The 26,926-nt window shown below is 34.4% G+C and overlaps 1 protein-coding gene across 2 annotated transcripts in view; it reads right to left on the bottom strand.

Moving 5' to 3' along the window:
• The window catches only part of LOC149790237 (voltage-gated delayed rectifier potassium channel KCNH8-like), a 301,499-nt gene that overhangs the window by 64,332 nt on the left and 210,241 nt on the right, over positions 1-26,926 (bottom strand). For both annotated transcript variants that reach the window (XM_089972264.1, XM_089972265.1), the window contains exon 2: positions 13,184-13,414. In XM_089972264.1, the coding sequence (XP_089828390.1) occupies positions 13,184-13,414 (231 nt within the window). The remainder of the gene's footprint in view (positions 1-13,183; positions 13,415-26,926) is intronic.

Raw genomic sequence — 26,926 nt, 5'->3', positions numbered from 1 at the left:
ACCACAATTAAACGTATCAAAGGATAAGCATCGTAAGTATTTGTCAGACATAATTCCTTTCGGTTTTTAAAAAGCAATAATTTATATAAGATTATTTCAAGCAATAGGCAATGCCAATGGCGGAGTGAAAAACAATCAATATGAAATACATCGTAAAGTTATAAAATTCAAATCTTCGTTCAAGCATATCGCTCTTTAATACAGACACATCTTGTGCTTCGTGACGAAGAAATCTCAATCGGTCTCCTTCTCCAGAGGGAAAAGCTAAAAAATGTGTTAACAAGGTCTACGTCATAAGCTTGGATGAAAGAAGACTATTTTATCTCTTTTATTTCGGACATTAACCTGGATGAGACACAAGCAAAATTTGGCACGTGCTTTGTAACAAGTCATACCGATCCGAGTTAAAGGACTCCGAGTTAAAGGAATGTACATTTTAGTGTCAATGACCTTCTTGCAATCAGACCTCTTTGAGTTGTCATCGTACTCAAAAGATAAGAGACTGAACACAAAAGGAAAGAGAAAGAAAACAAAAACCGAACAAACTTTCTTACCTGTCGGGAAAGGGGAAGCATTAATTTCATAAAACACATATACATATAATCGAAGCACATTATACCCATGTGGCCTAATTTACAATTGATTATTTATTGATTTTTATATGACTGTGAAATTACGACAAGGAAACGTTGTAAATAAGTTGCATTCGGCACCTGACAGACACTTCCTTTACTGATTGTTAAAACGAATCCCGCACCCTGTCCAAACTTATCTTTCGTCCGGAACACGTACAGGCATGGCAATTCATCTGATAATTAGATGACTGCCTAACATTGTTAAATGTGTGATAAAAATATCGTCCACGAAACATAACATGACAGAAAGTCAATTAATCTTTAGTCACAGCCAAAAGAATCGATCGTGCGCTTTGAATTACCGATTTGAATCGACAAATAAATAGTGAGGAAAATGCCAGATGTCACAATAACCAGCATGAAACTACGAAGAAACTACAAAATAGTCGCTGAAAGCAGCACATCAGTGGTATGTTCTTAAATATGTCGGTGTCTTTTTCACTGTCTTGTATCCCACTGAAATAGCGCTTTTAAATGGGAGAGAAAGCCATCTATCTTTATTGCTTAAAACCGCATATCTAACGATCTACTCTCTTTCAAGTCTGAGAACCGTTTGATGGCACTGTCGTTATTAGCGCTGACAACTAAAGCGTAATAAAATGAGAAAACAATTACTATCATTTTTTTGGTAAGATAAGCCAATTTCTGTTGGCGGGATTCATAAGAAGAAAGTTACAGAGAAATGACAATCAGTCGGAATAATGGACGAAATGAATATTATAGCTTGTCGTCAGATTGAGAAATAGACCGCACGAAAAATGCTTTTAATTAAAAAGCTATTTCCTTTTTATTAATGCTGTAGTCAATCTAATTTCATTTTGTCTTTGTTTTTGTTTTGTTTTTATGACCATTGGGTACAGAGAGGCGCAGCAGGTAAAAACAAATGTTAAGAACATGTTGCCACTCTTTAGCTTCAGCTAAGTGACAGAAAAGAACGAAAACCAATAAGTCTTGTAAAATTTGAAAGCACATAGTTTATTTCTTGAGAATACAACATGAAAATTTGAAAATAAAAGAACAAATCTGTAAATTAAATCCGCAATGGTTTTAAATGTTCTATCACAAGACAAAATATATAAAGTTCAACCTGAATTCGAGTGGTATTCCAAATAAATTCCGATGTTGAATGCGTTCATGTGCTTGTAGTTTCGACCATGTTAATGGTCCAGTGGATTGGATTGTGATTATGTGCTAACAGTCTTTTTTTGATGTATCACAATAAAATAATCCAAAATGTTCTTGCCCCAATTCCCAATAATTCCAAATTAACGTTTCTGTCCAACAACATTATTGGGCACATTGTAATTCTAGTTACTAATAATTCGAATAAATAAATCCAACCTAATGAAAAACTTTACAGAACAATAAGACTGATTTTGGTCAAGATGTTAAGGCACAAATGTACAATTGTTAGGTAAACAGTGTTATATAACAATCTACTTGACCTCGATGGCAATTACCATTCTCTGAATTATGATGTCGCTTAACGTAAACTTCCATTGTAGACTTTTCTGGGGTGAGAATTAAGATTATAAACATGTTTACCATTAAAGTTGATCTGCATATTTAATTTGCAATCATAGAGAAATATCTAGCTATGGATTCCGTTCTTTACAAATTAATGTCACTTGTCAGAAGCACCATGAAATCTATTTTGGACACGGTCACGTACAAAATACAGATAAACGTAATATGTAATGTTGACGAAAAAAACTAACACATAATACAAATTAAATATGCATCAAAGAACAAATAGCAAAAAAGCCAACAAATCAATTAAAGAAAGGCATGGAGCAAAACAAATCATGACACTCATATATCCAAGATAGAGCTAGAATAAGGGGGACGGGGAATATGGAACAATTTCTCATAAACAGAGTCTTTCAAAGATGCTGTTAGACTTGTCAAATGACCGTAACTAAACTCAATGCATATTTAATTTTCAGTTGCAGCACTCGATGCTTGCACTCTTGTATCGTAAGAATTAGATGCTGACGTTAATTTTGGATGTCTTGTTCCTGGATCATTTCAATAAAATGTCTCAACTCATAATAGTCTGTTTCAATGTTGAATAAATTAAATAATGATTGGAAATCATAGAGTGACCCCAAGAGACGAGAATTGAAGAATTACTTTGCATTCGTTTAACCCAGAAGATAACTGCACGACAGTTTGGAAAATTAATTTACTTAAACATTTCCTACGTAGTTTTCCAAACTGATTGCCTTTGCATACTGTAAAAAATACGGATGTTCAAATGTCCAAAGTATTGCTTATTTTAGTAGCTTTTCACCTAAATAATGTCGAAACAGTTCAAAGTATTAGTATTACTAAGCCAGGCCTATACTATTAGTATTATTATTATTTATTTATTATTATTATAGCAATTTATATATGTCATTACATATAAAGGGTGTTTGACTTCTCGGGTGTTACTTCTGGTTTTGAATTTGACCGCGCTCTGCAATCATCTGACATGTACTGTCTTCCACTGCAATATGTAACCTTCGATTTTTAAACACGTGACAGTACTGAACCAATCAAAATTGGCAGACCGAATCCACAAACGAATCAGATGTGGCAAACTGGCAAACCTCAGCCTAGTGCAATTCTCGCGAAACGAAGCACATATGAATAAGGTTAGATATATTTCAGTATATAAAAGAGTCTTACATCTTATATCTTAATCTGTAAAAAACTATGCGACAAAAACTCTATTCCTGAATATGCCTATACAGTGTTCAGTAGCAGAACAAGAGTTCCCTAATGGATAAACTGTGGCAAACCAATGACAGGGTATAATGGTACTAAAATAACTGCGGTTGCTAGGGAGGTTGAAACTATGCAGAAAACAAATGTCATTACTTGATAAATCTTACAGTTTTTTTTATATAAAGTCACCATATTTCATGCATTATTTTCGGCAACAAGTTCACTGTGACTTCATCTGAGTGTAAACGTATGTGAATCACATATCTGTAATATCGAACCATCGAGGGCATGGGTCACAACAAACAAAAATGGCGTCCATAACAACTTAACTCGATCGTTGAAAAGTTCGTTTACCGCGAAACACGAACAACCTGAGACTTCATATTTAATACCGTGTCGTGATGTTCCCGTCAAGCAACCACATAATGGAGAAAACACACTTGGTATTAAATTGGGTAATACAGGCATGGCAGTTGTGCAAGAAACGGTGCTGAATATACAATGTCAAACCTTGACAAGCCAAGTCTGATATAATGATCAACATTGTATTGCCTAAACATTATTGACAGAGATTTCCTACTGGCATAATAAATGTGGGGTTAGCCAACTAGTAATTTGGTATAATTTGACTCCGTGGACCACAGGAAGGCTGAGAACATACCTATGAAGTGACGCATTATCGAAAATAGGGAGAAGCTATATGTTAAAAGAAAATTCATGTAACTACAGAGCAATTAATTCGCGACAACTACATGCTCTTGCGCTGCTCTAGGTCCAATGAGCTAAGCATGTAACGCTAATATCTTAAAAGAAACTTCTCTAATATCATATGGAGATTGCACATCCATTAGTAAATAACCACCCAAATCTTGCATGATGACATATGGTAAATTGTCTTGTTGGTCTGCAAAGCTCTTGATGCTACCGAGACCTTAAGAAACATATGCAAGATAGATATTATTCTATAGTAAAGCAATAACTGATCGCAATTATTTAATCCCATGTCGTCAACAGGATGTAATGTATGGAAAAACAATTATCAGCATATATTTGCAAATTTATCTCTCTTTATACGACTAGATTTATAAATGCGGAATAAGAAAGAATTGGAAATCTTACAGGTTGATGAGGGGGATACGGATTTAGTAATTCGCTGGAAAAATGGTGAAGATCATTTCTGTACAATTACGCTATTGTAGTGTTTTCAATCACCCATCAAAATTAAATTTTCTTTTTTTTCTTGTTGTTATTATTTTTTCTATTGTAAAGCATTGTTTTGTAGCCACTGAAGTAAAAGCCCTTTAGGATAAGGAAAGAGATGATTTATATTAATTTTACACAATAACTTGGAAAGTCATATTATTTTGTGACAATGAATGTGATTCGAGTTACATGGATGTACCTCTTAATAAGACATTAAATTGTATGACATTATCTATTTTAAAACATGGAATTAATGACGTAACATCACAAATACCAGGAGAACATAGGGATGTTCATGTCCATAATTTAAATTTATTTACATAATAACGTGTTTGAAAAGTCATTCTACTAAAATACTGAACGTTATAATAGGTGTACTGCCTAATTCACCTAGCTAGCTTAAGTACCGATAACCCTGTCTACACCTTGGCATATCGGGAAGATACTTATGTGCTTCGTGTCTGTGAATTTCGTTGAATGCGGCTGCTAGCCACCGCATCCAAGCAAAATTAAGTTACTCACATTTGAGCTCTGTTCCTACGTTATCGAGACAAGGGGAGCACACAACTTAAATGGACTAATAAAAAAAAATATTTTTCCAGTGCCGGTCAGTGTTTACAAATACCTTTCACTCAAATATATATGTAATGGCTTCCTTCTGGTACATAGTCAAATTTCGATGTTTAACTTACAAAGTATCTTTTTCAGATTAATTGTCACCACCGTTTTCGGCCGATGTACAATTCACCACACTATTGGTTAGTTGGAATTAAATGCTAAGAGAGGCAACACATGAAATTCAATAGATGTCGCTAGGACAGAGCACCGATATATCTGTTCGATCCGCCAAGGTGCAGATAGGATTATCGGAACCTTGACTAGCGAAAATGTGCCTCATTGTGCAAACTGATTAAATCCGCTGACAATTATTTCTTCAGCACGATTAGGAGAAAACCTTCTGCCTTCCAGTCAGATCTTACTCAAAGATATAGATTTTTAATACTTCTGCCTTCAAGTCGTGTGTCACTAAAATAAAGTCATCTCTTGAGCGTAAAAAAAAACCAACCTGCCTTGCTAGATTTTATCTAACAAATGTTGTTATTATGCAAAGCACTTAGACATGGCCAAATTACCAGCTTATTACGGAACAGTAATTAATATATCGACTTTTTTCAATATATTTGTTATTTATATTAGAAATTGTCACAGATAGGTAGATAGAACAAATTCCTTACGTCTGCTGTAAACACCATATACAGTCCCTCTATTAAACAATTCTGATCATTTATTATTTGACAGCGATTTCACCACTCTCCTGTCCTTTATCAAACCAGCACATGAAAACTGAGACGAAACCTTTCCTTTGATCCACTTATTTAAGCAGTAGGTGTTGCTTTTGGAAGATGGCGACTGGCGTCAACGTCTGGTTGAGTAATGCAATCGCTTATCAGAAACGGCAGCGACGGTTTCAAGGCCGCTGATTTAATTAAAAATCGACAAGACGACGGTCATGCGTGGAGAAGCAGTTACCATTTGCAATACACTTCAAATTGTTAGATTAATAAGAATATTATACAGAAATTTATGTGAGGTTGGTAAAATGGATATTAACTAACTCCATAGATGATACTACACGTACTTCCAGATGGCATTCCCAATAAGATGCAAACATTATATTTTCATCCGATCATCAAAGCCAACATGGGATGCTTATACAGTTGTATATTATAACTATAGACCTTGTACACAATGCATTCGGTGCGACAATATGGGGGGGGGGGGGGCACAAACGGTGAGACAAACAAACAAACACATAAAGGAATACAAAACATGGCACAATGACAAGCAGCAAATAACATATAGTTCTGGACATTATAAAACACTTCAGCTTAAGATGTATGCTCTTTCAATCGCAATGAGTGTTACTTATGTTTTCCGGCACTGTCATACTCTCATAAAAATGTATTTTCTTTTCTTTTTAAGTTCTATTCGGATATTTGCAGCATCGTCTTCTACACACAAAAGGAACGTCAGGGTAAGACAAACTCACACGTAGGTGCGCGTATATGTGTGTGCGTATAGGTGTGTGCTTCAAAGTAAAAAATATCATGGTAAGTCTGTGCTGGAGACTTCAGACTACTATAATACAGTTGTAAAACATAAACTACTGTTCAACACTAAACGCAAACGATAGCGGAATATTCCACTGTCATGAAAAGATTCGGTTTCATACCACATTCCAACCACATAATTAGCTTATTCCTGCGTTAGATAATTGTATTCGTGAAAACATTCACTTGCTAAAGGGTAACCTGCTGGATCAACGTATGCAAAATTAGATGTCATTTGTCTTTAAGCACATGTCCCACATGAAATCTATCAACGTATGCAAAATTAGATGTCATTTGTCTTTAAGCACATGTCCCACATGAAATCTATCAACGTATGCAAAATTAGATGTCATTTGTCTTTAAGCACATGTCCCACATGAAATCTATCAACGTATGCAAAATTAGATGTCATTTGTCTTTAAGCACATGTCCCACATGAAATCTATCAACGTATGCAAAATTAGATGTCATTTGTCTTTAAGCACATGTCCCACATGAAATCTATCAACGTATGCAAAATTAGATGTCATTTGTCTTTAAGCACATGTCCCACATGAAATCTATCAACGTATGCAAAATTAGATGTCATTTGTCTTTAAGCACATGTCCCACATGAAATCTATCAACGTATGCAAAATTAGATGTCATTTGTCTTTAAGCACATGTCCCACATGAAATCTATCAACGTATGCAAAATTAGATGTCATTTGTCTTTAAGCACATGTCCCACATGAAATCTATCAACGTATGCAAAATTAGATGTCATTTGTCTTTAAGCACATGTCCCACATGAAATCTATCAATCTACGATTTGCATATTCTAGTACTAATCAGATTCCATTCAAGATTTACATCTGCCGCTGTCTGTCGTCAAAGTTCAAAATACGACCTGTAGATATTTACTATGCATATCACTGTTTTTTGTTCGTGTATAATACGTTTTTTTTGTTCTCTAAAATGACATATATAATTTGATTTTATTAACCCGCAAGACATGCGTAAACCGCGGCAATGCTTGTGGACAAACAAAACAATACTGTACTGTACACAACTTGAAGCTTACGCTATATTCTGTCTTACACTCGGAACAATGATTCTCTTCTCGCATCAATGTGCACAAAATAACACTCAAAAATAAAATATTTAACGAGATTTAGTAGATAAACCAAACAAAGACATTTTTTATATAGATTTCAGGCCCTCTGTGATTAGAGGAGATCATTGATTTATCGACTAAGAAGATAATTGATGTATTGTTGGTTCTAATAAAAACAGTCAAAAATATATTCAGTCGGAATATAGGTTCATATTCGTAATTTGCATCTTGTATTTCCATTTATTGTGTCCGTATAACGAATAATATCCGTTTAACGAAATGTTATTTTCATTTATTGACCTTTTGTTCTTTCTTCTTCATCTATGTGTAAATTCAAAGCAATTGCAATTATCTTATCGGTCTGTCATTTCCTATAATTAGTTATTGTTTCTTCGTGCTTTAAATTCATAACTAAAAAAGATTTTGCTCTTCTAAATTAGCAAGAAAAAGATAAATCATCCAACAAAATATATTGGTTTAAAAAATACAAGTTATACTAATTGTTGATAAAAACAAATATATGCCAAAGATTGTGTTTCTACGTTCGTCTGGATTTTTCTCTGCTTAGATGTTCTAGCCATAAAACTAGTACTGAGACAAATAGTATTACATCAAAGTGTTGTTTTTTATAACTTGTGGTCCAGAAATAATTTAATATTAATTCATGACGGACACCAAGGATTTTGTTTGTTGTTTTAATATAAAAGTTAATAGAAACAAAGATATTAACATAACGGTTGGTGTGCCCTTCCGTCTTCAGTAAAATTGTATAGCTTAATTTAATGTCAAAGTTTAACAATTCACATGCCTTTTATTAGCTAAACAAACGCACGTACTTATCGTCTGCAAATATACTACAAGAAGTGTAATGCGCTCTAATAAAGTAACAGTTTTGTATGTATTATAGGACCGTGGTCTAAATTAATTATATAAACAATATAAATTTACTTCGATTCGATTTCCAATTATAAGGATAAGATAATGTAATAACCATTTCAGTTGTATAACAAAGTAACTTTATATTAGGCTGTAAGATAGAATCTCCCCGGTCACATCATCGTTGCTTAATTCTGCATACTGAAACGTAACCGCCATGTTTTAAAGTTTGTCCGTGGGATTTAAGACACTGCTCACGCATCTATTTCTATGGTGTGCGACCATATGGAATCATTCCACAATTAGTAATGCCAGTTCAGTACCCACGAATGTAGTTCTAGTCTAATTTTAGAACAGTTTTTATTCTCTCGCTTTGGTGGTGATAGAAGAGTTAGATTTATGCATTTTGTTATAGGGATTTAAAGGTAATTGTTTATTCTTGAGAATATGAGCGCAGGGTTTGGTTTTCTATATGTATTTCGGCGGCAGTGCACAGTGAGAAACAAGGCCTTGGTGATGATCCGGAAGTGAAATCTGTTTCGGTTTACATGCCGCTCTGTTGACAGTCCAGCCTCTCCAAAAAATGCAGGTCAACCTTTGAGAAGAACTTCACTGTGAAGTCATCTTTGAAGATATTTTAGATTAACATATGATTTTTATTGATTTCACACATTGGTAAGGTCAGTATCAAGAAACAAATGTAGAGAACATATAGTAAAATTAATTGTGTTCTATGTCCATATTGCATCACATTCACCTAATTCGTAACCTGCTGCATTCTTGTTCTATTTTCAATCATTCGAATGAGATCGATCGACCCCTTCCATTAAGTCCCTCATCAAATAGAAAGAACTATAGTGAACTGTGACCTTTTGTGCTGGACAATTTATGATTCCCTACTATGGCTGCCGTAATAACATCAATGTACTGAGGTAATAAAGAGCCGGTGTATGTTATCTTAATGTCATTTTAAACATTATGGGTTTTGTCTGGAAGAGAGCTGATGATATGAACCAGCATTGATAGGAAAAGGGTGGTTTGCTGTACTACTGAACTCGGTATTGTAAGTACAGACGAATGGGGACAAGTAGGTATGTATGTATGTATGTATGTATGCAAGGATGTATGTATGTATGTATGTGTGTGTGGGGGGGGGTAGGTAGGTAGGTATGTGTATGTGTGTATGTATGTATGTATGCATACATGCATGCATGCATGCATGTATGTATGTATGTATGCATGCATGTATGTATGTATGCATGTATGTATGCATGTACGTACGTACGTACGTATGTATATATGAATGTATGTATGTATGTACGTGTGTGTGCGTGTGTATGTATGTATGCAAGGATGTATGTGCATGCATATGTCTTGTTTCATTTTCGATTCACATTTGGTCACAGTCTACTCTACGGGAACACTGAAATTAGTGAAACACTATTTGTAATAATCAATATTAATTCTAATATAAACTTGAAACCAAGAAAAACGCATCAAATAATGTAACTAATAATTCTATCCGTTGATACTATCTGTGTCTAACATGTCGGAAAATAAAATGCGAGACTTTGTTTAAACAGTGGTTAATCTAGTGTATTGTAAATTCTCAATAAATTATAGTATCCTTTCCGTTTGATCAAGTTCCATAGAAACTGTTAACAAAAACTATAGTTCCACAACCAGAGTTATTGATCAGTTTTATATAACTTTTCCTTAATATGATATGTGCAACGATTATCTTTCATCTAAAACGTAGCAGTCAAGTACAAAATATTAATTCACTTAGCATGATCAATTAGGCTACCGTATGGGTATCATATGGAATATAACTTCGTCCCATTTTTAAGTTAAATAGTTTCCAATAGTCATTAGAACTATACTATTCATAAACATGTAAATAGATTCCTTTTAAATATAAAAATACAGCTGCGGATAATGAGGCATGGTATTTGCAAATAATGGAATCTTGTGTTTATTCCGGAAATATTTTTGCACAATGAAAGCTATCGCCTAATGCGTTGCGATCGGTACCTCTACTTGTGGATCACATCGAGTTAAAGCATATACACTCTGATAAAACGAGTCGAACTGCAAACTGAACCAACCGAGATCTGCCGTTGCATATATGAGTATGTGTAGTTTGTTAGGAATAATCAGTAAAACAAACAGCACAGACCCTGATCTGCAGGCACATATTTGGCATACAGCAGAAAATAATAGTTGCTGTTTGCAGTTTGACTCAATATTTTAAGCGAGTATAGACGGTAAGTGTATATGACAGATGAAATACAATGGGACAGTTCTCAATGCGTATGTTGTGCTGCATTTATGTGAGTGAGAATGAGCTTCAATGTAATTTACTACAACTAATTGTTTATTTTTTACTTAAGTATTAGAAATCAGATACTTCATACCAAAGTCATCATCGTCACCATCATCATTCAGCAATGATGGACGATATAAGAATTTCTCTTAACAGGAGTTTAAAAACTAAAACAAACCTAGTCCCTTTATATATCACTAGCGATCATGTCTAATAAAATGTATGAAATGCGAAACTGTCTATCGTTCGACATCCATTGTGAGTTTTGGCTTCAGATTTTCATAATTTTCATTGGAAACGAATAACAAGCAAAGGCCGAAACGAAGGTAAATAAAAAAACCGTATATACCACATTCTGAAAATTATTAATTTGGTTTATTTACTGAACATTCAACGACCTATACAAGAAAAGTGGTAATATGGTTAACTCTGATGTAAAACCGGTGCACTTTATGATGTCATGATATCACTGGTGATATTCTGCTAGTACTATAGTGTTGAAATATGCAACCTTATTGTGCTGGGCTTGTGCATTAAAAAAGGTGTGTATAAACAAGCCTGGTCCACAACGAATCGGCAACTACGCTAGAGAAGCTCAATCACATCAGTGAATCCTTAACGTTTTATAACTTAACTCTGTATCATGACTGAACCATTTTTAGGAGCTAACATTTCAAATACATCTGAAATTTGATGAGATGTTTCCTAATTCGGGGACTAACTGTTTCATGTAAAAGAAATAAAATTAGGTCTTTTCAAACGTTCGCATCATTATAATTACATGTCCCCTTCAAACAAGAAACTACTATCTTCTGGTATCGTTACAGAATTTATGTCCGACAGAATGTGTCTTAACTTTAAGTTGCAGTAATTTGTTTTTAAACAAATCTATTTTACATGTCAAAAGTTAAAGGTACATTTTTCGAATGTATGGCCACAACTTTTAAAACTTGTGAAGGACTTTATCTCTCCTATTTCTTTTTTTCTACAGCTGATTGAAAGCCATAAATAATTACAAAACTAGTTATCAAATGTTTTATATTTGTCGGATTAGAAGTACCAGTAATTAGTCAAAGCAATGGAATGTTACATGCTTCCTGTGCCTTGTCTTGAAGCCATTCATATGGCAAAAATGTTTTTAACCCGATATCCGAAGAAAAAGATGTCTATGAACGTACACAATATTACGAAATTAACCCGATATCCGAAGAAATAGGTGTCTGTGAACGTACACGATATTACGGAATTAAGTTTCCACAAAGAATACATGCTAGTGCTTGCAAACACTTGCATAATGAGTTCTCAGCAATGTTATCAATTATGTTTCAGGCTTGTGGGGAACAATATACCCGGATAGACCGTTGTTTGTGCTATATGGGGGATAATGGAGAAATGGAAAAATAAACACCTACAGCTTAAATTAAGCCCATGCAGTTCAAAGTGAATTAATGATAATTACGTCGCAGTTCAGGAGACTAATTCGGTGTCATTTTCAGAAAGCTAATTACTAACAATAATGCAGAAAATCATGACGTATCATACATTGTTAGTGGCAAATTTAGATTTATAATGGCAGAAACATCACGTTTTTCGTACCATTGGATTAAATAACTCTGGTAGTAATGTATGGAATGGAAGTATTTTATAGGTATTTAGTGATTTGAGGGTGTTAATACAGTGCATCGTGGAACTTAATTCAGTGTATCGCAGAATTTCATACAGTGCATCGTGGAACTTAATACAATGTATCGTAGAATTTCATACAGTGCATCTTGGAGTTTAATACAATGTATAGTGGAATTTCATACTAAAATATTAACGTCGGAAAAATTAGAAGACACGTTACTTTTTCAGATGTGTTCCAATTTCATTTTAAAGGTTTCACCAAAATTAATATGCATGATACGACGAAGACGATGATAATGATGCTTTCAAACTGTTGTTGCCTCGTTAACGCAGGTTTTAATAATAATTATGATTTGTTGTTGTTATTGCTGTTGAATCGGTTATTATGTCGTTTCAGGTTTTAGGTGGTACTTGTAACAAATATTCACAGTAGAATGATCATTGTCACGGTCTAGTTAGTAACATACACGTGAAAAAGATAACGCAAGGGGAACTGAATGTCTTTCAAAAACGAAAGTATTAAAACGCCTTCTGAAGCACTGTTTCTAGTTTATGTTTCCATAATAGTTTTCATGCATAATTTTTAAAGTATGCTCACCATTTTTCTTCTTGAAAGTTATATCAATTTTTAGCTCCTCTTTCTTCTCCAATGCTTCGTCAATCTTTGCCTTATCCTCTACTTTTGTGTCCTCTGCGTACAGAAATTTGCACGCACAGCTTCGCCCCATGACCTGTGCACGCGGAAGGCCGGTTAGTTCGCAGAAACCGTCCGAGCAATACACAATTGGGCAACCGCCAGCAAGAGCATTTCCCAGCACAAAGTTACTATCTGAAAACAGATAATAAACTAAATTGAATCGTATTCCTCATGACAAGTAAAGTATGCACACATGTTAAGGGAGGGTGAGAGAGAAAGAACGAAAATAAGTAAGACAGAATCAAATGAAAATAATTATTTTCCTTATAATAAGGGCATATGGATGGAGAGAAAGAGGGTTTCATATAGGCACATAAGGAAAATACAACTTTAACTGTTCATTCCACTTCTTTTTGCTGTGAAATCAGGCTTGATAATTGATTTGTCGGGCATAAATTCTGTAACGATACAAGAATATATTTGTTTCTTGATTGAAGGGATGGAGAGAAGGGGGGATTCATAGAGGCACATAAGAAAAAGACAACTTGAACTGTTTCAAGAATGAGAAAAATAACCTAGTCATTGCACTTCTTGGTGCTGTGAAATCAGTCTCGAGAATCGATTTCGAGATCTCTGTAATAAGAAAACGTGTTCATGCAAAGCTGCATCTAATGTATCTCCTTTTTATTTATGTAAGACTGACAGCACACACACAAGCAAAGAAAAGCAGCGACGGCAATAATAATATGTTTTAAAAGAAACATTGGCTTGTTCGATCATAAAGGCTCTTTGACCTTAGAATACATTTCTATATTGGACAAATTAAATGTTTTAACAGCCTTTAAAATATGATGCACATTTGCTAGTATGTCACAAGCACTACGTGGATGCACAATTGAGCGCCCATAAATGAAGATTCTAACGGACAACAATCCGTTGACGATTCATAAAAATATCTTGAGTTAGTGTTGTAGTCAGTCACAGTTACGTGTAGCTTACATAAAAGCTTTCAATAAAGCGATGCTTGTTTTCGTATCCTTGCATTAGGGCATGCCTATGATAAAACTGCTATTAGTCAACGTTTTCAACAGTTTCGTTTACGTTCTGAATGTTTTCTGAGTCACCTTTCATAGAACAAAATGTGTGAACCTACTGTGATTCTTTGCCTTGGCGCAAAAAACGTGTTGATTATTTCTTCCATAATTTGAATCCTGTTTTTTTAAGCCTTTGTTGATCGTGCCTGAGATCATTAAAACAGACTTTTGTGGATGTAGTCGGTCGCTGACACAAACAGAATACGAAGCTACAAATATTGAATATTATCTCAAAACAATCAGAAAACAATTACCAATCTATTTTGGGTGAATTAAATGCGATTTGGAAAAACTACGGTTCGACAGAATCATTTCCATGCACAAAAACAATATTAAAGCCATTGTTTATCGATCTAATGAACATATCATTTAAATTCACAGCCAGATTAAAGACATTCTTGGAAGCGGATTAAAAATAACACTCGCTCGTGTAACAATGACATCAAGTAGACACAAAAAATTTGCAAGAAAAGAATGAACAGTAAACACCATAATATCAAACGTTTCCATAAGATTCGGCACCTTGGTGTAAGTAAACACCATAATATCTACCGTTTCCATAGGATTCCGCACTTTGGTGTATGTATACACCATAATACCTAACGTTTCCATAAGATTCTGCACCTAGGTGTATGTATACATCATAATACCTAACGTTTCCGTAAGAGCCCGCACCTAGGTGAATGTAAACAGCTATTTTAAACCAAAAAAGGATTCAAGAATTTAAAATGGGTGATTATTCAAAAATGGGAATACTTATAAATAGGCTGTTATGCAAGTCACAGTTATTGAGTGTATTTGAACGTCTATGCTTGATCATTTCATGTGAGTCACGGTAATAGTCTAATGTAGAGTATCTGTTTGGTCATTTTAAGTGAGCCACTGCTACAGTGCGATTTAACGTCTGTTCTGGATCATCATTTCAAGCCAGTAAGGGTAAGAGAACGTAATTTAACACACGTTCTGGTTCATTTGGCTAGTATAAGACGTTATCTTTTCAATACTTCAGGATATAAAGTGATCAATTATATCTGCTAAAACTCCATCGACGGTCTGGCAGGTGTTCTACCAGGTAACTTAAAGTAGACGCTTACTGACCCAGAAAGCGTTGGCATATGATTGATATAATACTGCACAAAAATAAACAAATGCCCGAAATTATATAAAGTATTCAATAATTTTTATCTCGTTATGATATTAGGAATGTAAATTTGCATATGATCTATAAAAATATGTTTACGTACAGCTACTAATAGTAAAAGTATTAACATTAAAATAGGTTGATATGTTTCAGGTTGTTTCCCACTAGCCAGATCGTTCAAGTGGGATCTTCGAATAATTAATTTATTTCCTATTGCATAGGTTAGATCATGTGAGTTGTTTTATGATATTGGGGATTTGCAATTGGACACATAAAAAGTACGGGAAAATGCACGTTTTGACTTTTATGCCTGTTTCCTTTCTTTCGACAATATTGTCATTAGTAACTCTTGTGTCCTTCTTGTAGCATTAAATCTACAGACGTATGTTGTACGCTGTATTTGGATATTAACTGATAAGAAACATTTGTATGGATTACTCAGTGTGAATACATGGTGCTCATTGGACAATAACTTTATTCTGTGACTACTGTGATTTATTCAAAAAAGTTCTGAACATTGCCATTTTAATACATCGTGGATATTGGCTACCTGTACATTTGAGAATCTGACAATAATTCGGAACATTCGACTTAAGTAGTACTTTTTTTAGGACTATTATGATTTCATGTCATAATACTCTAAGTTCATCTTATAGTTTTATTTTATATCTTTGTTTCTCAAATTATTTGTTAAATTTACAAAATTTGTTAGCTTTGCTTCTTTCTGTTACTTAGTTTATGATCAGTGTTTCGTACCAATACAGGATGGTTATCATGTCATGTTTGGCGTTTAATATGTACTATTGTGATAACGCTCAATTATTGTATATGGATGAATCATTACGGATTGATACATTATATGAATGTACAGATAAAACGTAGAAATTATGGGAATGTCAGTATCTTAAAACTTCAGCGTGTCTTATCCGAAAATATTTATGTTTTAATGTACTTTTCTTTGGATTTACAGAAGGAACAACTGGAAACGCTGGGTATTTAGAAGTCTGCTTTTCATAAATGCCTCTAAAGCCGCTTTTCTGGCAGACGGGTTGTTACAGCAGGTGTCGCTGTTTTTGTTTCGTTCTTTTTTAAACAGGACTTTGAACATACATCATGCCAAAGAGATGCAAGGGACACGACAAGGCAGCTGACGTATTCTGTCTTGGGCTGGTTTCGAACCAGAGACCCGTCGTTCATTAATCCGATGCTCTACCAACTCAGCTGAAGAATGATTAAACAAACAAGAACAAGAAAATAAAAACTTGCAATCATCATACACACATGTGATATTTCTCTTGCTTCATACTGAATCAGCTGCCAATAGACTGTAATGTGCCAAGACAGTGTTGTTTTTGTTTGTTGTTTTTTTTTTTTGTTTGTTTTTTTTTTGTTGACCTTGCTGATTCACTCAGTTTTTGTCATCTACTTTGTTTTAAAGAAATAATGTATATCATTAAAACCCCGACTGCTTTTTAACAGCCTAAATGGTATCAACCATTAACCTGAAGTAGAATGATGATAATGAGAACGATAACAGTAATGCCGATAATAATGGAGGCGGATCGGGGAAAGAAGGATTTTTATGAAGAGTAGATTTCTGATCATAAGATTCTCAAAGAATATAGCCTGTTACCCGTTTCTTTTTTCTTTTTTTTTTCCTGTCTCTTAAATATTCGTTTTGCTTCCTTGGGGATAAATTTGACGATTAACTCAACACTTTTCACCTTTTGTTTGCCAAGTAAATTACGCCTAAGTATGTAAATATCGACTTTTATGATAATTGATAGAAGCTGTTGCGACTGGCATAACAACGGCAAACTGATAAATTACTTCTGAGATGAAATCAAAGAAAATGGTCAATCCAATTTCTGATGATGTCAAATCGGTTTAGAGAAATAGGCAAAGGAAAAGAATATTCACCCAGTTGTCAGAAAACTTGCTGAGCTACTTCAAAGACGTGCGAATCAATAATGTTGTGCGTTTGGAAATCAGATTGACAAACTCTCTTTCCTGAACGAACGTGAAGATCAGCTACGCTTATAACTTAATACATATTCGATCAAAAGAGGTAAGTATAAACGTAGATCTCCATAAAGTGATTTATCCTTCATTAACCTTTATGGACACTACATGCATGGCTCATTGATAATAATAATAATAATAATAATAATAATAATAATAATAATAATAATAATAATAATAATAATAACAATAATATTAAAATAATAATAATAATAATAATAATAATAATAACAATACTACTACTACTAATACTACTACTACTAATGATAATAATTATTATTATTATTATTATTATTATTATTATTATTATTTGTATTGCTTATTATTAATGATTTTAATACTACTACTACGACTATTACTACTACTACTTCTAATAATAATAATAATAATAATAATAATAATAATAATAATAATTAAAAAGTACATTTAAATCTGTCACAGTGTTTCAGTCAGACTGTCTTTCCTTGAAATACATATCAGGTTAATTTCATAGTTATCATACGCTGGAATATCCACATGGGAAGCTAAATATTGTTTTATACGCGTTCCGAAATGTTAAAATGGTAGACTGAGAAATCGTGGTTTTACGCTATTATTTCAGGATATATAATAAGTTCGATTAGGGACTTTCCATTCTTTGCTTCTTTTCTTATTCTAGCGAAAGGAAACCAACTGCTAACTTGTTCGGTCCAGAAATTTTCCCGAATTATGTATTGGCTGGCTGTGATTGAGAGTATTGCTGGCAAAATAGGTTTTTCTTCTTCCATTCCAGACCGCCAAACGCCGACACGCGCTTACGTCAATGAGTCCGATTTTGGTAAAAAGAGTGTCAGGCATGATTGACAGGGCCATTCAACCTTTTGGATCGCATGAAATAAATTATAGTTCACAATAGAAAGCCATTAGTGAGATAGACTTTGATGTGTATATATATATATATATATATATATATATATATATATATATATATATATATATATATATATATATATATATATATATATATATATATATATATATAGATAGATAGATAGATAGATATACACAGAGTGAAGGAGAGAGCAAAAACCAGACAGAAGGAAAGAAAGAAAGAGTGATACAAAAAAAATCATATTAAAAATCCAATAATGTGATCCACCGCTTTTTAATTCTCTCTCTCTCTCTCTCTCTCTCTCTCTCTCTCTCTCTCTCTCTCTCTCTCGCGATCGCGATACACGAGAACCGGAACTAAACAAACATTACTTTGTGTCGTTTCCAAGAGTCCATATAAGCAGTAGTTCCCTAGCCTGAGGCTACTAAAATTCCAGTCCGACTAGTAGTTAGCATAATTTTAATGCCCGAAACTAGTACAATTTCAGTCGGTCTAGCAGTTTGCATAATTTTAATGCCCGAAGCTAGTACATTTTCAGTCGGGCTAGTAGTTTGCATAATTGTATAGTCATATAGCTGGTAAAGTTTCAGTTGTTAATAGTCAGCATTTATTTATGTTACCATGCATAACTTTCGAAAATCGGAATGATAGGACGATGCAGAAGTCCAATTTCTCTCAGATCTAATCCGTTGATCACGTAACTTTCCGAGATTCAGTTGCTTCCCTAGAGACTTAGAATAAATGAGGAATGTACAGACCGTATTTCAAGACGAGGCTGAATAAACCTCTACCGGTTTGCTAGTTTTATATGTTAAGGTTGTGTGTTCAAGACAGTCTGTTTGCTGACAGAGGAGAAGAAACTATCCTGTTTATAAAATCTGACCTGGTTCTCACCATTTGCAATGATATTCCAATGACTGCGCAAATCTCGCAGCCTACATGTCCATGACATCAGAAGTCCAACAGTAACGTGATATTAAAAAATAAATTTCCTACTTTTTTGTAAAAAATAAACGTTTTAACGTAAAAGTTTGGTTTCCTTTAAGAAAAATACGAAAACACACATTTATTAAATATATTTATTCTGAGAACAACACCAGAAACCTTTCACTGTTACAGCAACCTGTAAAAAACATTCAACATTTACTGCACGACAGCAGAGTAGGCACTAGGCAAGTGATGTCAACCAAATAATAAGTAGCGTTAACATGTGCTCTCTGTCTCATGAATATATCAACGGATTAAAGAAATAACGATTATTAGAATCGCAATGTCCGACGACGTAAATAATCTTCCTAAATAGCTGATGCATGTACGGCCCGATGTAAGATCGCTTGTGTTTGCTAGTCCCGGTAGAAAGCTGATACCCTATGTGGAATCACATTTCAGTACTAATTCCGGTTCGGTACCCTCGAATTTAGTCCTAATCTATTTTTAGAGCATTTTTACCTGACTCCTTTTGGTGGTGATACAAGAGTTAGATTTGTGCATTCCTGGTATGGATTTAAAGGTAACTGTTTTTTTTTCTTTTTAGAATACGAGCTTATGGTGTTTTTGTATGTGTGTGTTTCAGCGACAGTGCACAGTGAGTAATAAGGCCTTGGTGATGATACGAAAGTGAAATCTGTATTCGATTGCACATTGTTTTGTTTACAGTCCAGCTTCTCAAAGAAACGCGGGTCAACCAATAACAAGAACTTCAGTGAGAGTTCAACGTTCAATATACTTTAGAATGAGATATGATTTTCTATCATTTGGACACGGCGGAAAGTTCAGTAGAGAATATACAGTAAAATTAAATGTGTTCTGATTCCATATCAACAGCACGCGGTTTTGACGAATACCAACTTCACCAGTGTCAATGAGCTCTGACCGGACACCACAGCCTAACTGTCAATATATCCACAACGGGGTTGGAAATTGTGGAGTAAGAACTGACTAAAATAATTCGTATGAAAGCCACTTCAGTGTCATTGTCATCAAAATCCCTATTACGATTCGGTCATTAAAGTATTAATACCACAGGGACATACTTTGTTCGTTAGTTCGTATCTGTTATGAACGCCCTCAGTTTCTATGCTGTAATGAAACATCTTTTCATCCTGCTTTAATTACACCACAACTGCCTGAAATCGTATATGTGGCGTTCCAATATGTAATGAACAGTATGGACGAGGTCATTGTCTTTCTCTACTTAAGCTATTTGCTCTATCCGGTTGATGAAGCTCAGAATGGGTGTTTATTGAATCATTTGCAGTTAATTTCTGGAAAATCAGTGATTGTTATTCTTGTGAAAAAGTTAATAATTTCAACAAAACAATTTCTAAGCAAAGTTTGTTCTTCTGAATTATACATGATTGTGATATTTAAGTGATTGTGATACTTAAGTGATTGTCATATTTAAGAAATAAAAGGGTTCTTAATCGATATACTTGTTTGACACTTTTCTGGCAGGGACTATGACTATTCGACAGGATTAGTACATTTCTCAAACAACTAGTCCTTCTGGCTACAAGGAATATTTTATAAATTCTAGGATCTGATTTAATGACAGCCCTTGCCCGTGTCTTCATTATGGCCAAAACGATAAGGTCAAGGTCACAATCATTTATATAAATTTGTATGTAATGCCCTTACACAATCTGATCGATTTATGTCAAAACCTATTTTTCCATATAATGAGTACATTTTCAAACGTATTTGTTTTATAACATATGTTATTCGATAAGGTTCGGTTTCGATTTAAGATCACTGAATTTCATTTGCAATTGTTTTGAAATAATTGTCTTCCCTCGTTGATTTTGTATTTAGGTGGAAATGTTTAATTTGGATGAGGACGAGAGGGAAAGTGTTACAAAATACGCGACAAGCGACATGTATCAGAGGTTTCGGCCCTACTCTCTCCTCACACATATATAATTAAAAAAAATCAAATTAGAAGTATTCTAAAAGCGAGAGTTCAAGTAGGATGCTAGAGTAGAAATCTGTGATTATTATAGTTTACAAAAGCACATATATTTATGACTATTTTTCTATAGAGTAAGGCGTGACAATGGACATTTTATTATTGACAAACGGTACCGAACTGATTGCGTGATGACATTGTTATCGCAGAATATAGACGGAAACAAACCTCTGGCAGTAAAATAACCACGCAATTTATTCAAGACATTAATCGCGCGCGGAATTTAACATGTATTTCTACATTTTCATTGTTACTTACGGTACATTTTGACAACAATCCTGGACATTACTTCAAGAGCTAGATGTATATTAAAACACATATGATATCGCTTTCACGATTAGTTTGGCTCTTTCGTATTTAAACATATATATATATTGTTATAAAAGTTATATCCTCCAACATTACGCACCAATCGTCATTCATATCCAGCTAATATTCTCGGAAAACTAGGTCTCTTAATAACGTTAAACTGAATAGCTTTCCCACTGATTCTCGCGTTAAGGAAAAGGTGAAGTGTTTCGCGTGAGGGTTCTAACATAAACTGATTGATTAAATCAATTCTTAATGCCTATTCTGTTTCAAGAAGATTTATTACACTATCATGAATATGTCATTATTACAAAACCGAAACCTTGATGCCGCGACAAATGTAAATTATGATTATGTATGGGGTTTAGAAGAAATCAAAGAAAATAGTCAATTTATTTCATGATATCAGGGTTGGAATTATGAACGTTATTAGGTCTGAAATCGTGTACTTTGTAAAATAAGGAATAGTAAAGGTAGTAGACGATTATACGTCCAATAGAAGTATAAGCACTCACATTGGACCAGCAAATTAAAAACAAATAAACAAATAAAAAACAAATAAACAAGCAAAACAACACAACAAAAAACAAAATCAAACATAAAGATTTTCAATCGTTTTAAATATTTATGAACAGGAATGAACATTAGCAAATAAATAATTATCTCTGTATGTTTCATTCGCAGTCCTCAAAAGACAATACATTTGCAAAGGTGGCGCGATGTATACAGATGATGTATATTGAAACACATATAAGCTGTCGAATTTGCATGGGAAAAGGCACGACGATTCGATAGGTGGTGCGATTCTAGAAAGGTTAATAAAGATTACGAAAGTCTCAGACAACTCATATTGGTTGAAGACTTTAACAACTGTTTCCATAGTGACATTAGGATTTATCTTGACCAGCGTAAGATCGAAACCTTGGAAAATGCTGCTCGTGCCGCTGACGAGTATGCTTTAGCTCATACAGTTTCATTTGTAGGCAAGTCTTCCACTCAGCAGTCTTCTGGCAGAAAGGTATTTCAGACTAATACAAGTCCTTCTAAATCTCAAACATGCACACCTTCTAAAAATCAAGCTTCAGATAAACTTGACCAAAGATCCTTTTCTCTTCCTACGTGTACATATAGCAAGACGAAATTACACTTTATTTCTAATTGCAACAAATTGAAAAATAGGCATTAGAATCAAAACAGACCATTTCAAATGATATTATTTCTAAAAGGTAAAGGTCACGGCCATGTATTGAAAGCAATACATGTGTTGGGTCTAATAAACCACAGTCTGATTTTTTTATGAAGAATTATGAACCATTCCTATCCATATCAAAATTTTAAGGGACACGGGATCTTCTTAAAGTCTTTTATTGTCAGTTACTTGCATTTTTCTGAGAAGTTATTTTTTTAATGAGAGTGTTCTTATTCAGAGTGCGGCTTTGTTAATGTTCCTCTCCATTGTGTAAATTTGTCAGCAGACTTAGTCTCATAACCCGTGACAGTGGGCACAGTGTATGTTTTACCCGTTGATGGCGTTCATTTAGTACTAGGCAGCGACCTACCTGGTGAAAAAGGTTGTGGTCAATCCAATTGTAACTGACACGTCTTGTTTGGATAAGAAAGTCAATCCAATTGAGAAAGAATTCCCTGATTTATTCCCAGGTTGTGCAGTTACAGGATCTTGTTGTTTTCACTCATTCCTTTGTTACTGCTTTTAGAGCCTAAACATGTAACAATAGATTCGCTTAAAAGTATTTGCGAGAAGGTAGATCGGACTTTTATTAATATTTGTCCGTTTTGACAGACTGTGTCTTTGCAAAGATGATTAAAGGTTCCTTTTGAACGTTCGACACAATTATTCTATATGATACTAAATTTGTTGAATTACTAAGATGATACATTATAACTTCGTTATTATATGTATAAAGTGATATGACATGCTCAGTGTTATGACATGATTTACCGATATTACATATACATGATTTGCCCCGAGCGGCCGAGTGGTCTCCGTTACGGATCACTGCCATCTCACCCATGTCTGCGTGGGTTCGATTCTCGGATTCGGTCAATGTGGGTATGTCAGAAAGCTTGCTAGTAGCTACTCGTGGGTCGGTGGTTTTTTTATGGGGTTTTCTCGGGTTCTTCCTCCACGATTAGTGCTGAAACATGATGTTACATCCTACAACAACAACAACAACATATACATGATTATTTTCTAACCATATTGATATCTATGTAGGTATTAGCACATATTGTACTCGATATCACGTGAGAATTAACAAATGTCATACACAATATCACGTGATTATCACATATTGTACCAGATATCACGTGACACACGTTGTCAGAGCTTGCGCGGGCATTCTTTGAATACGAACGAGGGATTAATATGTGTAATACTCAGTGAATAACACTTTTCTTAATTACTTACAACACGCATATTATTAATCGTTTTATAGAAATTAAATAATTTAACATAATTAATGAATGGAGGCTGAAAACCGAGCAGTAATATACGCTACTGTATATGTAGCATTTCTCATTCAACAATGAGCGAAACAACTTTTGTTGAAGAGAGTGGAATGTCATTTAGAAAGCTCAACACAACGAGTTATTGGTATTAAGAAAAAAATAACGGATTCGAACAGTGCCAACTGAAGCCTTCATTTCCAAAATATAAGCCATAGCAATTCAGTATAACATAACAATACCGTTGAGATAGATTTAGCACTGTTTTCACGGTGTGGAGTACATTTGAAATTGCAATGTGGTTCGTGGTTGTTGCTAGGATAGTACATATGAAGTAAATATTGAAACCAAAGTAAGCAAATTTCTCAAAGGAGTATGTGGTGAGCTAGGACTTTAGGAATCAGTACGTTTACCAATAGGTATCATATATGACATGAAACAATATAATTATATTGCAGCCGTCTCACAGGAAATATTCAGTATCATCATATGTACACCACAGTAAAACTCAGTGCGATTACAGGTACATAAAGTCGTTGCTAAATGAATTATGTTGGACGTTAGCCATGGCATATGATCACCAAGAATGATCAAGTGTTCGGTTAAATATAATATGCCCTTTCCTTATTGAATCCATCACATCAATATCGGTTCCCTTTCATAGAATGACGTTAAGAAAACATGACAATTCTGACAGTCTGGTAAACCCATTGTCGCGCTTGACACAAAGCGATGCATACGAATTATTGGTACCAGTCTGGCTCGAGGTCCATTAATATGGGATTATGGTTTGATTATTTCGTGTTCGAGAACAACTGTGAACTGATTAAGGACACGAAGCTCTCAATGTCTATTTCATTTCGTTTATTCTCCTGGGAAATCCGAGGGAAAGAATTAATTTTTTTCTCTCATAATATGATATAGTAAGGATTAAGTTCGTCTTCATATACCTTTACACCAACTAAAAGGGAAATGAAGTAAAGGTGTTTTCCAAAAGTGTAAGAGAGATACTGGCCTCATTAAAAACGTGAGAGAACAGACATTGAGTAGGTTATATAATATACAGGCATGGCGTGCATTGAACCTTGTAGTATAATAAGAATATGGAAATTTAAATTAAAGCAGTCGAGATCGGTCGATCGAGAGAGAGAGAGAGAGAGAGAGAGCAGAAACATTTGCTTGCAACTCGTACTCGTGCAACATATTCTTCGGTTACAACTTGTTGTTTGATGCTGTCTGCACATCCAACTTTGATTTACCTCTGCTAATCGTAACTATATAAACGTAAACTTGAAAATGACAATTTAACTTCATAACCGTTTCGGCGATATATGGTGTTTTCTTCTATCGACTATATTTTATATGATGATGTTGTTATTGTTGTTGTTGACAAAAACGATGTTGACGGTGAAGGTAAGTTTGACACTGTTGTGGTTATGACTTTAACGATGAAGATGCTTAAGACGAAGAAAAGAATACTGGTTGTGTTGTTTAGTTTGGTTGTAACCATTTCTTATCTTTATGTAATGATTTGACTGTAACCCCTTTTTGCCGAGAAAAACAGTTCTTAAAATCAACTGACACAAAAGCAAAACCGTTTATATTCCCACGACTAAAACAGATCATGCCTGCAAACTCCTAGGACAAACAAAACAACAAATGTGGCCACATATACGTTCAGGCGATCCGACCTAGCAGCAATACGTTAATACTTACGGGCATGCGCAGCTGAGTAATATAATACAAAAGTCTCGGTGATGTAAATTTCTTACAATGAAACTTTTACGACAGGAAGTTTCACAGTCCCTTCAACATTTATATCAGTGAATGAATCGTTGTTTAAGTCATTGCAATTGTTTCTTATCCTGGTTTAAATAACTGACAGTTTTCTGTTACCAATATAATACTATAGCATGGCCTGATTGGACGTAGTGAGCATGTATGTTTCAATATTGAACAATGTGTATCCTGCTTTATGCATAATTTAATTGCACAATATTGGAAATGTAAATTCCTTACAATGATACTTTTTACAACAGAGAGTTTCACAGACCCTTCAACACTTATATCAGTACAAATGAACTATTGTTTAAATCATATTACTTAAATCAGTTATGCATCTCTTCTGGTTCTGATTCTTTTGGATCCCAAGACAAATATGGTCATATATGGGTAGCGTTAAGGGACTGTCCATAAATGAAGTCACGCAACTGGGGGAGGGGGGTCACACATTTGTGACGATGTGTGATGAGGGGATGGGATTTGTTTAAAAAATGTGTGACGAGGCGGGGTAGGGGTCAAAAATCGGCCAAAATAGCGTGACGTCATTTATGGATGGCCCCTAAGGACGAAATGCAAGGAGTCTTAACTCATTAAGGTATTGTTAGTCCCACAATAATGCAAAATTCAGTTTTTCTTTTCACACATCTAGGTGAGGCACTTTTACATGAAATGCGAAATATTTGCATTAGACCAGTCACACGAATATTTTCCTCTGCGGCATAATCACTTAGACTGGGCAAGATATATATTTGCTCCAAATAAATTGTTAATTGGAGTGAAAAAATTGGCTCACTCTTCTTGTTTTTATATTATGTCAGTGAATCCGTTAGAGCTTTCTCAGTCACTTGACATTTTAGTCTTACGTTCTCACAGTTTTATATTTTCACAGCTCATATTTCCATACATTCTTATTTCATTATTTCAGTTATTTTCTTTTATGACATAAATAGACGAGGCACAAACCTTTTGTTGCGAAGGTTCTAGCAGGTACCCTTTACATGTAAGAACTAACTATACACCTTTGTTGCAGCCGACAAACAAAAAACACTTAAAA

This window comes from Sinohyriopsis cumingii, chromosome 10 (assembly GCF_028554795.1).
Source record: "Sinohyriopsis cumingii isolate HCF-2022 chromosome 10, ASM2855479v2, whole genome shotgun sequence".
NCBI lineage: Eukaryota > Metazoa > Mollusca > Bivalvia > Unionida > Unionidae > Sinohyriopsis > Sinohyriopsis cumingii.
This window is presented reverse-complemented; position numbering and strand designations above follow the sequence as displayed.